At 45.0% G+C, this 16,484-nt stretch overlaps 1 protein-coding gene across 3 annotated transcripts in view; it reads right to left on the bottom strand.

The window, feature by feature from the left end:
* Positions 1–16,484, bottom strand: part of Myt1 (myelin transcription factor 1) — a 65,192-nt gene that overhangs the window by 13,489 nt on the left and 35,219 nt on the right. For all 3 annotated transcript variants that reach the window (XM_021192082.2, XM_029536295.1, XM_029536296.1), the window contains exons 8-18: positions 15,667–15,801; positions 15,112–15,202; positions 13,981–14,094; positions 11,922–12,136; positions 10,396–10,520; positions 9,382–9,651; positions 6,437–6,591; positions 5,607–5,669; positions 5,411–5,479; positions 1,764–1,826; positions 1,262–1,345 (exon numbers count right to left, since the gene is read on the bottom strand). In XM_021192082.2, the coding sequence (XP_021047741.1) occupies positions 1,262–1,345; positions 1,764–1,826; positions 5,411–5,479; positions 5,607–5,669; positions 6,437–6,591; positions 9,382–9,651; positions 10,396–10,520; positions 11,922–12,136; positions 13,981–14,094; positions 15,112–15,202; positions 15,667–15,801 (1,384 nt within the window). The remainder of the gene's footprint in view (positions 1–1,261; positions 1,346–1,763; positions 1,827–5,410; positions 5,480–5,606; positions 5,670–6,436; positions 6,592–9,381; positions 9,652–10,395; positions 10,521–11,921; positions 12,137–13,980; positions 14,095–15,111; positions 15,203–15,666; positions 15,802–16,484) is intronic.

The following is a 16,484-nucleotide window of genomic DNA, read 5'->3' as shown; positions in this document are numbered from 1 at the left end:
AGGAGCTAGAGAAAGTACCCAAGGAGCTAAAGGGGTCTGCAACCCTATAGGTGGAACAACAATATGAACTAACCAATACCCCCAGAGCTCATGTCTCTAGCTGCATATGTAGCAGAAGATGGTCTAGTTGGCCATCATTGGGAAGAGAGGCCTCTTGGTCCTGTAAACTTTATATGACCCATACAGGGGAATGCCAGGGCCAAGAAGTGGGAGTGAGTGGGCAGGGGAGCAGGACCGGGGGGAGGGTATAGGGGACTTTTGGGATAGCATTTGAAATGTAAATAAAGAAAATATCTAATAATATCTAATAAAAATATTGAAAAACAGATGAAGTTACATAAGTCTCTCCATGTAGCCCTTGCTCTCCTGAAATCTACTTTGTAGACCAGGCCAGGCTGGCCTTAAAATCACAAAGATTTGTCTGTCTCTGCTTCTAGAGTGCTGGGATTAAAGGTATGACCTACCATGCCAGGTTGTAAAAACTACTTTTTAAAAAATTACCCTAGCATCTAATAGACCATACCTTGGAATTGACTCAGTTGTGTACATGAACAAGCTAAGACCAAAATGCTAGCTATGTGTTTTTACTTCACTGATTGAACCTTCATTGTTAAGCTAGGGAATTTTTACTCTGTATCTAACTGGTAATTAGAAAAAGAAAAAAAAACTTATAAAAGAGAGAAAATAAAGACCAAGGATATCTTTTTTAGTCCCCAGACTCCCCTCCTTCATTAGTTCTAGACAGATGTGCTGATGGTCAGACAGGTAATATTCAAAGATACAATATCATCCTAATGAACTGCCCTCTAAAACTTTATACCTGAACCTTCTTGTCAGACAAAAGACACACTACAAGACCTGTGGAGATCCTAGAACCACTTTGGGGCAGTAGGAAACTTAGCTTCCCAAAGCACCTCTAACTTGAACCCAGAGAACACACTCTGGGATCAATATCCAGGAATCAATGTGTCAAGCTCCAGTATTTCTGTAAAAATTAAGATTGTCATCAATCAATTTAGTGGCCAGGTATGAGGAAAAGCCTAAAGTAAGTTGTTTCATTTTGTTTTGGATTTGAGACAGGCTCTCATTATGTAGCTCATGCAGGTTAAACTCAATGATCCTCCTGCTTCCAACCTCTCAGCTTCTGGGATTCCAGATTTGTATTCAAAAGGATTTGTTTCCGTTTTTGTTGTTTAGTTAAAACATTTTTAAAAAACTCAATTTTTCAAAATAATGAAGGAGCCATCATGACCCAACATACTTCATCAACTCGGGGTCCTCCTTGTCATCCTTGGTAGGCGCCACCTTGAGTCCACTCTTCTTGGCACGTGGGCAGCCTGACAAACTGGTTTTGAAAGAGGAAAACATGCCACCTCAGTCCCAGAACAGCAGCTCCCTCACTGTCTGCCTCATGCTACTCCCTCAAGTTCTGTGGCCCCCTGTGGGGGTGGGAAGGAGGGAAGAAAGGATCAATCGGTCAGCTGACTCATTAGGTATGCTTTCATGTGGAATAGAGTTGACTCTTACAGAGCCTTCAGGCAGGGCAACAGAACAATCAAAAGTGGGAAACATCTTCAGGAGCTTCTAATCTGACACTTTGCCTTTTGATTTACTGCAAAGGGATAACTGAGCACTGCTGGAAGCACCAACAATTCAAAAGAGATATAAATGGGCTCTATTTGCTGGTAACTTTAATATCTTATGCAGAGCATTAGAACTTTGTCTAAGTCAGAGCTTTCACCACTATCCTTATCCCCACTCACCTCCGGTGTGAAGCATAGTTCCCTGTTATGTGGCCAGAGCCATCACAGCCAGGTGTGGGGCACCTGCGGAGGAACACAGGATGAGATAAGAGCTGATAAAGACATATGCCCTTTTGGGCTCAGCTCTCAACTGAGTCCATCAAAATCTTAAGCTCTAGGCCCCTCAAACAATCCACCCCCCATTTAAGCACCTCTTTATAAAGGAGCATCACATACTTTAGTCTGTCATTGCCAGCAACAGGTACTTATGAGGGTTATATCAGGGCCTCATTACTGAACCCCTGCCCTCCCAGGGAAACCCAGAAAACCAATAAAAGAGTAGGTGAATGAGCCTAGCTTTACACAGGACAAAAAATAGAGCACTGGATTCAGCCCGATGTCTTCACTGCATCCAAAGGAGAGTGTGTATTTCCAGATTAGCCTTTTATTGAGTTGCAGTCATATATGATTATCTAGGACATATTTAAGCCTTATGTTTAATTATGAGAACTCAGAGACATGCCCATGAGTACCTGCTATGTGGCCACTGCAGACCTGATCCCTGCTTAGTGAGTGTAGAACTTAGCCAGTGGCTTTTATGGGCACATGGACCCAGCAAAGATAAAATAAGAAACACAAAATTAAAAAATCAAGGTTTATACACCCAAAACTGTCTCGTGAATATATCCCACACAGTGGTAGAAATTATACTATAATATTATGAAAATGGACTTTTCTTGAGTTATTTTCTCTCAAATGGAAAATCATGGCAGGCGTTGATTGATGAGGCTGACTTGGAGGTAGACACATCTCATCTGATCTGCTGCTTTGCATCTTGTCAGTAATTACAGTGTCATCCTATGGGAAGCAGTGAGCATTTGGTATTGGTTATCTAAAGTGCTGCTCCATGGCACCCAGTCCTAGGAAGCCTCTGACTTCACGTATACAAGCAGTACCTGACCTTTGAGATATAGTACTTCTTATATGAAGGACAGAAGCTAGAAGTCTGGCACCCCAGAGGATGACATAACTGGCATCACTTCTTCTGACTTTATTTCTGCCCCTGCAACCTTTGAGGGTATCTTCCCAGACTCCTCAGGTCCCTCACAGTATAAGACACTGGATACTTCTTTGGCTCTCAAGCCGTTGACCCACCAAATCTTTCTCTAGTCTTCATGAGACCATGTAGTGGGTGTACATTACAGTAGTAGGGCTACATTACCACCATGGTAGCCCTATTGTCCAGAAGTCCAAGCACTGGGAACTGAGAATAATTCCTTCATGCTTTCAGTAGAAAGAAGCTCAGTTTGAGGCTCAGGAATTCTACTCCTTGTCTTCATGACAAGGAAGCATCCAGCAGAGGTTCAGTACAAAAAGCGGTGGTCACTCATCAGCCACACAGCAACCTAGGCCTCTGAGCTTTGAGTGGCACCAGGGGTGGGGTACAGATATACTCAGCAGCACCTGTGAGTCTTGGGCGGGTCTGTGGCTTCCCAAGAACAAGCAGGTGCCTAGAATGCAGGAGAATATTCTGTATTCCTTGTAAAGCCATTACTTGATGGCTTTCCTGCAAGTAACACTTAAAGAGGATAGTGTCCATATAGTAAGAGGACTGAGTTTCCTTGATATACTCCTTATGGAAGCAGCCACAAAAATTAGAGCTACCTCTATCCTGACTATCATCTGCTTCTAAGTGCCTTGCCTGAAGAGAAGGAAGAATTTATACCTAAATGATGATTCTGCCTTGGTGGTACCTCAGATCTCTCTGTGTATCTCATTCCTGTACTGCAGAAAAGCTGCCAACCCTCTTTACAGCCTGACATGCCTCAACTGTATGGAGTAATATGTACGTTTACACCATGGTGAACTGAGCAGCTCTAGGCAGCCCCTTATCACACACAGAAGGAGAGTAAACGCCCCTGAAACTTGCTTAAAAATGGAACATGCCAGATCATGTCTGTATTTTAGCATTTATAGGGAGACCACAAAAAGAGCTCACTTGCACTACTTTGGACAGTCTGATATCTACACAGACAAAACAAGAATCCCAGGAGCACTGGGGTATCAGGAAATGTAGAAAAGAGGTCATAGTCACCTTCCCCCAAGACCACACTGGAGTCTACAGCAACAAGGTGATGGACCCAGAAAAAGCTCTGGAAAAGAAGTGCTCAGGAGGCAGTACAGACACCCGAGACATATATCTATATAAGGAGGCTTTCCTCCACTGTTCCCACATGTTAAATTTTTTTTAAATAGGCTTGGGGTGCAGACCCTCCCAGGGTCTATCTTCTAATGGATCAGTCAAGCTTCCTCTTGTTGGCCCTGAATGTCTGTTTCAGGGCCACAGAATGTACAGTTATATCCTGAGATAGGGAGTTCTCTAGAGCCTGAGTTCAAAAAGGAAGCAGATATAAAAATGACTATGAGAGTAGGAGAGAATACAAGAAAGATAATGAAGTGTTTGGAGAGATGGCATGTGGAGGAGGGGGGGGGGCGGGGAGAAGTTCCCTGAGGCTATAGGACTGAGTTCTCCAACTCTGAATTTTGTGACTAAACTACAGTGTTAGTGAGTGAATGAGAAATTTGAGGTGTATGCAACTGACATTCACTACCAGAAGGAATAGAGCTGATTAGAGAAGAACAGAGTAGACACTGAAAAACCATGGATTTCTGTCCTAGTGTAAATCAGCCCAAGTCCCTTCTACTATTAGCATTCTAGCTCCTTGTCCAAAAGGCACTAGTACCCAGAACCTACCTAGTCTTAAATCAGATCCAGGGAGTCTTAGCCTGGATTCACAGCACCTATAACAAAGGACTGTGAGAGGGAGGGCCCCGGCCCTGCTGTGAGGAGCTGAACAACAGGATAGTACCTCTTCCTTCCAATGTCTCTACTCAGCTCTGGTCACCTGAATAAGGTAACCACAGCTCAGGGTCATGGAGGCTAGAATGTCACAGATCAACAGAGAAAATGAAAGCCAGAAACAATGGAGGCACTAGCTCCAGCTCTAAGAGAACAGATGCCTGGAAACCTCTGGGTGCTTGCTCTTCTCTTCTGAGGACTGTCAGGCAAACTGACAGTTGTGGGTGCCTGTAGAGCCTGGTCTGCACATGTGTTAAGGCAGAGAGGCACAGAAGCAGGGAGAGATCCAGCAGAGAGAAGGCAAAAGCACTGCATAGGACTGGGAGGGCACACGGGAGAAACAGAACAGCCAAGGCAGGGTTGGGGGTGGGAAGCAAGGAACATTCTCTGGTATTGTTAGTGACAGTTCATTTGACAAGAGCCCCGTAGCCTATAGCCACTAAGTCACAGCCAAGTTCCAGCTTTTCTCAGTATCTAGAGTGGTAATAGGAAAAGCACGCCCGGCAGCCCTGTCAGAGTCCTTGGGAGTAGCTGGGGAAAGAGCTGGAGCAGTACAGGAGCTCTGCTCCAACAAGTGAGATAGACAGTGCTCAGAGGTTCAGAGTGCTCAAAGCTGGAGTCACAGGTGCAAGGACAGCCCAGCCAAGCAGAATCAGCCCTTTCAAGCCCTGCTCCTCTTCCCCATCCCAGGAAGCAGAGCCAGCCTGGGATGGCATCTTAGAGAAGGCTGACTTGATAGGAGCCTCATAAAGGAGAGAGCAAAGCTAGAGCTGCCCAAGAGATAGGCAGTCAGTGAGCGCAAACATACTTGAGGTCAGCAGAGTGGGCAGCCATGAGGTTTCTGAGGCTCTTGTCAGCAAGAGGGCAACCAGAGAGGCTGAAAGAGAAGAGATGGGATATGGGGTGAGCCATAGAGGGGAGCAGAGGAGATGAGGAGGAACCCTTCCCCCCTACACACACATACACAAAGCACCGGAGCCAGACCAGAGGAGCAGGGCACGAACCTGCGATGGGAGGCATAGTTCCCGGTGATATGGCCACTGCCGTCACAGCCGGGGGTGGGACAGCTGGACAAAGGAAAAAGAGCGTCAGAACAGAGAACCATGCACACCTGTAGGCCTTCCCCAAAAACAAGTCAATTAAAAGCAGGTGGCCATCCTCAGATCACAGCTCTCACCTTTGGGACTGGAAATTTCTCCTATACAACTTAACTCAAGAAGGAAAAAGAATTTGAAATTAGGATGCCTCTGAAGCATGAGTGCTGTGTGTGCATATGCTATGTGTAAACATTTGTGCTCATGGACATGTAGATGGAGTACTACTCCCTTCTCCAGCTCCTAAAGCAGCACAATTTTCTCTGAGAATGAGAACACCCACCCAGTCAGCCTCAGCCTGGGAAGGCCTGGTGCCAAGGTAGAAAGAAAATAGTGGTGTACAGTAAAAGGACAGGAGGATCCCTATATCCTCCACAAAATTAGCTCTGCATACAGGTGAGAGTTTAGATCAACAGTGGAAAAGGTGCTATGCATAGCCCTTCTTAGTCTTTTAGAGGACTTGTGGCAGTAGAGGTTAATGAAAGACGCTTGCCTGTTCCACTCTGAGGTCCAGCAGCTTCCAGAGCTGAGAGCTGCTATCTGAGCATCTCTGCCCATGGCTACAATACCCATCTTGCCCTGTTCTGGATTGTGGGCTGGATCATGTTCATACCCAGCTCAGTGTAAAGCTGAACTGAAAGAAAACTCATCACTGTGAACTACCTGGATCTAGGTAGTTGCTAAGTTCTGGGACCAGGTCTGCTTTCCCTGGGAAGCCAGTCTGCCAAGGCATCACTTACGTGAGAAGCTCCTTCTTTATGTCCTTGGAAAGAAACTTCAGCTTAAAGTTGGTTAGGGTGACTTCCCCTGGATACTTTCGCTCCTCAAAGTTCTCTTCTGACACCTCCTGATCATCTGCTTCAGAAGAAGCAAAAGAGTGTGCTGCTGGCTCTGACTGAAGAAAAAACAAAACAGGGAATGTTTTAACAACTGGTAAAAAAGTCAGATGTCCAACCTAGTGGGAAACAAAGAGGGACCCTTCAGTAGCACTCACAAGATATTTTACCTTATGAGAGAGGGAGAAAGACCTAGGAACCCCAAGACAGAAGATCACACTACAAAAGCCAGGGCACTCAGCCTTGGTCCACCTCCACCAAATTACCACAGAATGGACACCCAGGTGCAGTACTCTTTAGGGCTCAACAATCAGGAAGTGCTAAATAAGGTTGCTGAGGTATTTCTAAGCTGAGTTGGATAACATACTAGTAGCCTAATGATAATCAGAGTAAGCCTGAGACCCCTGGTGCACAACAGGATGCATTGATTAGATCAGACACTTAACAAACACCACTAACTGATCTCTAGGCCTGGGAGTATTTTCTTACTAACCATAGCCTCGGGGGTGTGGCACCTGGAGTGAGGGACAATAGCCCTTCCATTGAAAGCCAGGGGTTCTACAGCCTTAGAACAACAGTTTCTAGCAAAACAGTACACAAGATTTTAGGTTCCAGAAATGTACCAACTTGCTATGTGGGTTTCAATAGGCTATTTAGGCACTGCATCTGAAAAGTTGGAACCCTTAAATAAGAGAAACCCATGAAGCTGCAGCACACAGAGCAGCTCTGGGGAGCCAGACTGTAGTAATTATTATGGTTCTTGTCATTAAACAAAGTTCTAGAATAGTGATTTGTTTGCCTAAGCATTTGGACAAAGGTCCTCAGAAGGACACACTTAGGAGAAGTCTTTAGGGTCAGTGAAGCTAGGAAGTAGAGGTGCCATAATAGGGGCTAAGTGTACCCATAATATCAGGACAATTGCTGCCAAAATTGGTGAGCCATTGGGAAGAACGGATGAGAGGGTTAAGAACTGATGAGTAAGAAACACAGAGCAGAGGGAGAGGAATGGAAGAGGCCTGATCTAAGAGCTTTCTGGGGGGTAAACTGTGACTAGGAAGTGTGAGGAGGAGGAAGGTTTGGGAAAACTTGGCAAAGTCTGCAGGTAGAGCGTGGGGGAAGGCCTCAGCAGGAGGACCTCAGGACCTCTAAGAGAAATTCCACTACAAATGGTAGATCATTTCTAGGGAGACAATGATGTTGCAAGAGGATATGCTGAGGAAATGGAATAAAAAGACCAGAGCTGGGCTGGAGAGATGGCTAAGCAGTTAAGAGCACTGACTGCTCTTCCAGAGGTCCTGAGTTCAATTCCCAGCAACCACACGGTAGCTCACAACCATCTGTAATGGTATCTGATGCCCTCTTCTGGTGTGTCTGAAGACAGCTACAGTGTACTCATATAAATAAAATAAATCTTTAAACAAACAAACAAACAAATCAGAGCTGAACCAGGGCTAATAAAAAGGCGAGGAAGGAGCCGGGTGTGGTGGTGCACACCTTTAATCCCAGCACTCAGGAGGCAGAGGCAGGCGGATTTCTGAGTTCAAGACCAGCCTGGTCTACAGAGTGAGTTCCAGGACAGCCAGGGCTATACAGAGAAACCCTGTCTCAAACAACAACAACAACAACAAACAAACAAACAAACAAACAAAGGCAAGGAAGGGTCCCAAGACATCCACCAACCCAAGCCCAATAAAAAAGTCGAGAAGCCACAGTTAGGAGACTAGTGAACAACTTAACCCTGGGATTAAAGCATGAATCATGTAAGTTTCTAGGCCCAAGAATGAGAGAAAATAGTGAAGACATTACACAGAGGGCATCCAAACATCTACTAGGGCTCCTGCCTAGTGCAAGAAGAAACCAACTTCTACAGATTCAGATCAATATGGCTCTGTGTGCACTTCCTTTCTGTGAGGGCTTATCCCAGTACTCTTCTAACCCAAGTTAACCCAAGGGGCTGTTAACTATGCTGTGTTACCTAGACCTGGAGCCTAGTCTATCCCTCTAAAAATTGGGTAATCCTCAGTCTTACCCAAGGATGGAATAAGAGTTTGAAAGAGAGACTAACTTACAGACAAGTAGATTTGGGTGGGGCTGGCCTACCTTATCTACCTCCTAGAGGTATATGGCCCAACTCCCTTCAGATATTCCTTTCAGAAGGTGTAGATTGCTAGTCTCACACTGGCTGTCCAAACTGTTTCTTAGGAAGCATCTTAGTAGGGTGGAGAAACTCACATATTTTATATTCAGGTGTGTAGAACAATAGGAAAGGGAATGCTCCAGCTCAGACTCTGATACCAAGTTATTGCTCTCTCCCCATTCAGTAGTCATCTTGAGGACTCAGGTCTTTGCCCACCATAAGGATCCCATGCCAAGACCCCTGTGCCAGAAGTTCCTCACTGCTCTTGGTCCAAGGAACCTGTCTGGACAGCAACTGTGTTTGATGGAATATGTTAGGGAAGGGGAGCAAAGAAGTCTGGGGAGCTATTGATAAAAGGCTCAAGAAAACAAGCTTTTCCCAAATCATCCCCAGGAGATATAAAACATCTCTCTCCTCTTTGGAAAGTCTATATTGTTGCTACCCACTAAATTCTGTTGAGGTAAGAAGATCCACTCTCTTTATGGAACACTACTGAGTGTAACAAAGCAGGAGAAACCTTTGCTGCAGGCTGTGACCTGAGTTTTGAATGGCCTGAAGATGAAGAATCCTGTATGAAAAGAGATAGACCTTGAAGGCTCTACATAAACCTCTTAAGGAAAAGATATCTAAGAAGCAAGCAGTGTTCACAGCAGTCCTGAAAGCAGCTGAGAGCCTACACACTAAGGTTACATATAGGGCACCCGGCACCCACCTCCTCAGGCTCTTCCTCTCGAAGTCGACTAGGTTTGGTGTAGTCTAGAGGACGGTCCCACTCATCCTGGCGAGAGGCCTGGCTGGACTGTGGTGAGGTCATAGAGCTACTGGTGGCACTGGTACTGCTCTGACGCTGAGAGACATCAGGAGACTTGATACCAGGGCTGCTACTGCAGCTGCTACTGCTGGGAAAAGTGTTTTCCCGCTTGCGATGTTTATGCATGCTCAAGTCCAGAGTTCCATTTTCATCTACCTCAATGTCCACAGCCTGCAAATATGAAGGGTAAAAATAGGGTTAGCAAACTGAACCACTTCCTAAAAGTGTTTTCTGGTCATAATACTGACTCTTGTAGAAAGAAGCAATCAATGGCCTACTTAGAGGAAAGAATCAGCACCACACCCTAACCTCATGTGAAGAAGCCCTACAGTCCCTTTCTCCTACAGATTAGGAAGCCAGACCCTTGAGACCACTGCAAGCTTTAGTGAAAACAGGTCCTTGACCCTAAGACATGTCAGTCACTACTAACTTCCAGAAAAGCATGAAGGAACACAGTATGAACCTGACCTTGAGTTTCACGGCACAAAAACTCTTTTCATGGCTACTCACCTACCCTTTTGGGTTATCTGAGCCATTACTAGATGGTCAAATATAATAAAAACAAATATCAGCTAAGGACTAGAGAAATGTCTCAGCTGTTAAAAGCATGTATTAGTCTTTCAGGGGACCATGTTTAGCTCAGTTTCCAGCACCTACATTAAGCATCTCACGATAGCCTATAACTCTAGTTCCAGGGTATCCAATGCCCTCTGGCTCTGAGCACCTGCACGCACATGATGCACATAGACAATGCATGCACAGTTGTGTGCACATGAATAAAACATAAATATTTTAAAATAAATGTCAACTAGTTTCCAGTTGCTCTTGGCACCAGCCATAGCCTTACTGTAATTTTCTCAGTATAAACTCTACCCATTCTTCTTTCCCCAAAGCGTTTGAGGATTGTATGTTTACCTTACTGGGGAGGTCCTGTGGCTTTGTGCTAAGGTTCTCTGGCATCTCCCAACATCGAGTGGAGAGGTTCAGGATGGCTGTGGCAGCCATGTGTGCAGCCTCAGCATCATGAGAGTAATCGAAGCCTACAGAAGAAGATAAAGTATTCTTATAAAACCACTGGAAGATTAGACTGCACCTGGAGGAAGTGACTTCAGTAAGGGCTGGATGCTAAAAGGGAACAAACAGCCTAGACTAACATAGACAAAGATAGAAGCAGCAGACAAATGGGGAGAGAGCTAGGGGTCAAGGCATAGTACTCCCACATTATCACACACTTTTTCTACTACTCTTGTCTCCAGCATTGAAAATGCATCTCATTTCTGACCTTTTAGTCAGAAATTTGGGCAGAAATAAGAAAACTCTAGAAATATACTCTAACAGACTTAATAACTTCAAACAAACAACAGGGAAAAAACCCATGTCCACCAACAAATACTTTTGATTCTATAATTCTGTAAATAGGGTACATATTTGGGATAAACACACCTGGAAAATTTTGTCCTATCAAAAGGTGTTGCTATGCCTTCACTGATTTTATGTCCCCAATAATTACTGCTTCCTTAAGAAAGCAATACTACTGTAAGTGGGATACCATAAATAAAGGTATGGTGTTATTTTTTCTAGTAATTATGCTGCAGTTTTAAAATCACCCTCAGAAGTGATATTGTGAGTAAGAAACCATGGTTATTTCCAGAAAGATTCAGACGAGTGGAAAACCGATTTTTAGCCCCTTCCCAACAGTGCCAGCACAGCTTCTAAGCAAGTGCATGTGATTGGAGACACTTGAGAATGGCCAGCAGAGTCTGCTAGTGTTCAGAAAAAAACTCATCCCAGAGGCTACTAACCCTAAGAACTGTAATCCTAACAAGTTAGAAACTTGTCTTTGCCATCTGTGGAGCTGACAAGATCAGCTGGGAGATCTCTGGGTCTCCCAGTACACTGGGTACATTTCCATCTTGCATTCATTTCCAAGGCTAACCACAAAGAAATGCAGTGAATGGCAAGAAAAGGCATGGATGATTATTCTAGAACATTTCCAGGAGTTACTTTTGTCAGTATAATTGTCCTTAAAATGTGCTGGTAATGTCACAGAAAATACCACTTCCAGTAAGATGGTCCCCAGGAAACCAAGAAGCTTCCTGCTATGGTACCATCCTATCCTGTTGGACTCTCCTTAAAGGTGATACTGGAAGTAGACACCCCAGGGCAGACCACATCAGTGAAACAATTCTTAAGCCTCTGGACATACACACCCATAACAGACCCATGATTTTCTTAAGAAACACATAAAGGCTCAAAGTGAACATGGGTAAGATGCAGGCCCTAATGATGCCACAACTGGCTCACTGGAGCAGCTGAAGAGAGAGAGAGAGGACTCAGGCTGATACCCTGTCCCTCCTAGCTCCCAAGAGAATCCCTCCCCCCACTGTCCCTCTCAGGAGCAATGTGAGAGGAGAGACATTAAACAATTCTCCCCAACTTACATTGGAAGGCTTTGGGTGAGGTTTCGCTGGTCTGAATCTTTGGGGCAAGCATACGTTTGCCAAAAACCTGAGCATCAAAACTTGCGTAGTCAAAGGTGACTTTGGAGAACTTCTCCAGCTCCTTGGCCAAGTTGGCCCTGGGTGTGGCGGGAGCCACATTGGGTCGGTAGCTCCCATAAGGTGGAACCTCAAGCTGCTTCACAAAACACATGGGCCTGGGGTATGAGACAGAGATGCAGAGTCTGTAAGGTTGGAACTCAAAGACACCATGCTACCTCTCCCCCAACCCTCCAATGGCCCAAGCCAGGTCTTCATGCATCTAGGTGATAAGGAAAACCCAGGGAGATACACACACTTCCAAAATCCTGCCCCTAATGTTTGGTCAAAATTCTGCCTCCCAGAATTAAGGGACCCTGGGATAGGCCCAAAATCAGTATAAATAATTGCCTATAAGGAGGAAACAATAGAACCTGAAAGAAATAATAATGTGTTCTTATGCTAGTATTATGCCAAAGTAGCAAGCCTGAACTTCCTCCAAAATGTAAGAGAGCAAGTTCCAAGAGCTCAGCTACACAATCTGAGTTTCTGAACAGGAAACTGTAGTAAGCAATGACTTCAGTGATCAGCAGTACTTGGAAATGATGGTGAGGATATCTGAGAAACTTGAATGTGGCTGAGGAGAGAACCCGAAGGCTGGTAGTGTAAGACCATTCTTAAGGTCCTGTGAAGATCACATAACAGCAGTGATAAAATGGGCTCTATGGTGGAATGAAGTCCTAGGCTGGGCACTATGCTCAGCAACTCCTGGTGAAGCTGCAAGTGCAAGACCATCTGACACCCACAAGGAGACATTTAATTTGACCTCTACATTGGTGTCGTTTATTGGTAAAAGGATCAACAAGCAACTGACAAGAAGCTGGAAGGAAGAACAAATAAGATGGACAACTATGCTACCTGGGACCCACAAAGTCAAAGGTGTCTATGAATGGAACACAGGTACTCCACAGAACAGGAAACTAAGTTCCTATACCCCTAAGCTGTGTTTTGTGGTAACACATTTATTGAGAGTCCCTTTGGAGTTGGCCAGAAAATGACCAGGGTATAGCACTTCCAAGGAAAGTAGCAAGAAGGAAGGTGGTGATCAGGGGTCCTATAAAGAGGCAATAGTGCCATGTCAGCCAGTGGTTGGCTTTGCTGAGTACATGGTCTTGTCTCCCACACTGTATGTGAGAAGAGAAACATGGAACAGGGGTCTAAGAACCAGGGAGAAGGAGTTGTGAGTTCTATATTCTCAGGAAAATGAAGAGCTGTGTATCCTCTGAGTGAAGATCAAAAGTGACATTATACTCTCAGTCAGTGACTTGAATGACCCTCCAGTCCCAGAAGGGGACTATAGTTCACCTCAAATAAATCTTTTAAGGCAGGCCATCCAGGAACATGAGCCCAAACTTCTGGCCTTATTTATAACACTCACTTTCCAAGGTTACCTGTATGGAGAAGCACTAGGCAAATTTGTCCTGGTTGTTCTGTCAGAAGGCCCCTCAATGATAGCATGCACGAACATGCATTAGAACACATTTGTAAACTTATCCATATGGGTGTACATATATAAAGAGCATGCAGACATGCATATCCCTACAGGTACCTATGCCTGCTGCTGTCTCAGATGCTTAGTACCCACACGAGGCAGCACTCAGAGGAGCAAATCCTCTGCCCTTCTTTCCTCTGCCTTCCTTTCCTCTGCCCCAGAATAGGATCCATCCTGATGTGGGAGACATAAGGACAACTAGGTGCTCCCTGTATAGTGAGGCCCTCAACTAGTCCAGTCTGCTAACTCTACACACTAAGACTGAATAATTTTCCTGACTCTATCAGATGTCTTAAGAGAAAGAAGGGCAGAACACACTGTGGCTAAGGATAGGCAGCTGTTTGCATCTTGGAGCAGGCTCTTTGAGTGTAAGAGATGTGTCTTGTGTGCCAAGAAGCATATGCATACCACACAGCCATAACACTGTGAAGTCCCTGAAGATATTTAGAAAGTACTTCTAATTTCACCTACCTGAGAATCCGATCCGAATTGGAGTTATTTTTGGGAGGATCTCCTGTCTGCAATTGCTGCTTCTCATGAGATTTGGCTAATTTTTCAGCAGCAGCAATGGGACATCCAGATAAACTGAGGAAAGAAAAGGAGAGACATCTGAGCCTTTTCTCCAAGGTATGTCTGTCCCAGGTTGCCAAATATGTGGTCCTGGGAGAAATAACATTTCAGATACAAGAGTTCTAGGTGTAGAAAGCCCAGGGTCAGTAACACACCTGTCATTCCCACAGGACAGATTGTTCCTCCATCTCTGTCCTCAACCACAGAGAACAAACTTCTCAGGCCAATTCTATTTGGGATAATTCACAGAAAACGAAATATACTCTAAAGCTCTACAAACTGTGAACAAAGGATTCTTCTACATGGATAGCTGTCAGATTCAGCCTTCTTCTCCCCCTTCTCCCATCTCTCCCCTTTCAAATGTCTGAGCTGGATTCTAGTATCATGTCATGTTATATTGGATAACTCAGGCAAGCCAAAGGCTATGCTCAGACCACAACTTGGGTACTGCCTTTGGAGTACACTAGCCCTCCTCAGGATCTACTATGAGCTCAGCTACCAGCTCCTGGGCAAGCACATCGATAGGGAATCCAGCCTATTTTCTAACAAACTGACCTCTAAAGCCTAGGTATTCTTTCCAAAGCACATAACTACTACGGCCCAGACAGACCCTGTCAAGCTTGTAACACTCTTGGTGGGAATATGGTCCCTTCTTAGATAAGATGACCCAACAAATAAATCTGTCCAGTCACCTGGAATCTCCATGTCCATTTGATCTCATCACCCACTCAGAGTGACCCTAGACATCCCTGCCAGGTTTTTCCTTCTACCTGTGAGCGAGAGCTATTATGCAGAGTTTTTCTGAAAACACAAACTCTCTGCTTTCATTATGGCAGTATCAGATTTCTCATATGATCACCTCAGTTCACAGGGTACAGCAGAGAATGGCCAGCCCTTCAGCTGACACCTGCCAAAGCAGGGAGATATATGTCTGTCTACAACCTATTCCAGATAAAGGCTCAAGGCCCAGGCAGGGACATATACTACAGCCCCAGCCCTAATTTCCTACCATGCCCCAGCTTAATTCACTACCTTCTGTGAGTATTGCGGTTGCTGTTCACGTGGCCTTGGCCCGTGCAGCCAGGAGTAGGGCACTTCAGTACATTTTCATGCATGGCCAAGACTGTAAGAGAATCAGAGAGAACAAATAATGACGGCAGGCATGGCTATAATGGAGAACAGCCCAAGGAAGGTCAGGAGTCCTCTATAAAGGCTGCAGCTGTGTAAGCAGAGTGCATGGCACTCTGAGCCTAATGAACTCAGTCAAGCATGTCCACTTGGACCCTGCCTCCCGCAGAAGAAACTAGACTGTTTCTTTTTGAGTCACACCTCTGAACTTAATTTTAATAATTTCTGCTTCTAGCCTAAGAATAATAGCAGACATCCAATCTTAAGCTTTTCAAACAAAGAGGCAACTGTGTCATGGCCTCCACCTGTTCAGCTCAGTGAATACAACTTCCATTCCCACAGTTTGTATTTGACTTAGGCTGTTATCTATAGGTGGACACTTCAAAAGACTGCCCCCCACCTTATACCACAAAATTCTAAACTTTAATCTTTGGGATAACCCTACATGAAGCTACTCACTCTCTGGAGGGATTCTATCCTTGTGGGGACAGCCAGACAGGCTGCGGTGATGAGGGTACAATCCAGTAACATGGCCAGTGCCATCACAGCCAGGTGTTGGACACTTGATTTCACGCTTCTCCACCCTGGAAGGATCTAAAACATATAGAACATATGCAAAGCTAGGAGACTGAGAAGGGAGAGGTAGGAACAGATCCTGTCTCCACTTTTACTGATCCAAGAAAGGCAGAAGCTGAAAGTAAGGCAACTCCAGAAAACTGCTCCAAAGCCCAGGGGATGTCCTTTCCACCCCATATAGCAGGATGGACAGTAGCTGGAGTGTAGGCACTGTGTAAGCCTTGCAGGTAAAGTATCTATCAACACTCCTGAGAAAAGGTATCCTTGAGACTCGATAAAATGAGGAAGACACAGATTATATGACTTATCTAAATCTATATCCTTAATAAATGCCTGAGCAGAAAATTAAACTCCAAATTTCAGTTGCCAACCTCACCTCTATAAGTGCGTGTTGACTACTAAGTGTGGAGATCAGAAGAAAATGGGGGTCCTCATGGGTCTCAGAGAAACTTCTTTTTGATAGGCCATGCCAGAGCCAAGCTCAGAAATTCAGCAGAGGGAAGAAGGCCTACTCAGTCTCTCCAAGTTCAAATGTATAGGGAGTCAGATTTCTACCAATCCAGGAAAGTGGTGATATGCTAAGGGGCTCAAATCTGTGCCAAATACCTGCCTGAGCCCCCAAAATCTTGCTGTCTGTCTCTGCAGATGTCAAAATGTGTATGTTCACCGGGCGTGGTGGCTCACGCCTTTAATCCCAGCAC

The sequence above is a fragment of the Mus pahari genome, chromosome 3 (assembly GCF_900095145.1).
Source record: "Mus pahari chromosome 3, PAHARI_EIJ_v1.1, whole genome shotgun sequence".
In the NCBI taxonomy this organism is placed as follows: domain Eukaryota; kingdom Metazoa; phylum Chordata; class Mammalia; order Rodentia; family Muridae; genus Mus; species Mus pahari.
This window is presented reverse-complemented; position numbering and strand designations above follow the sequence as displayed.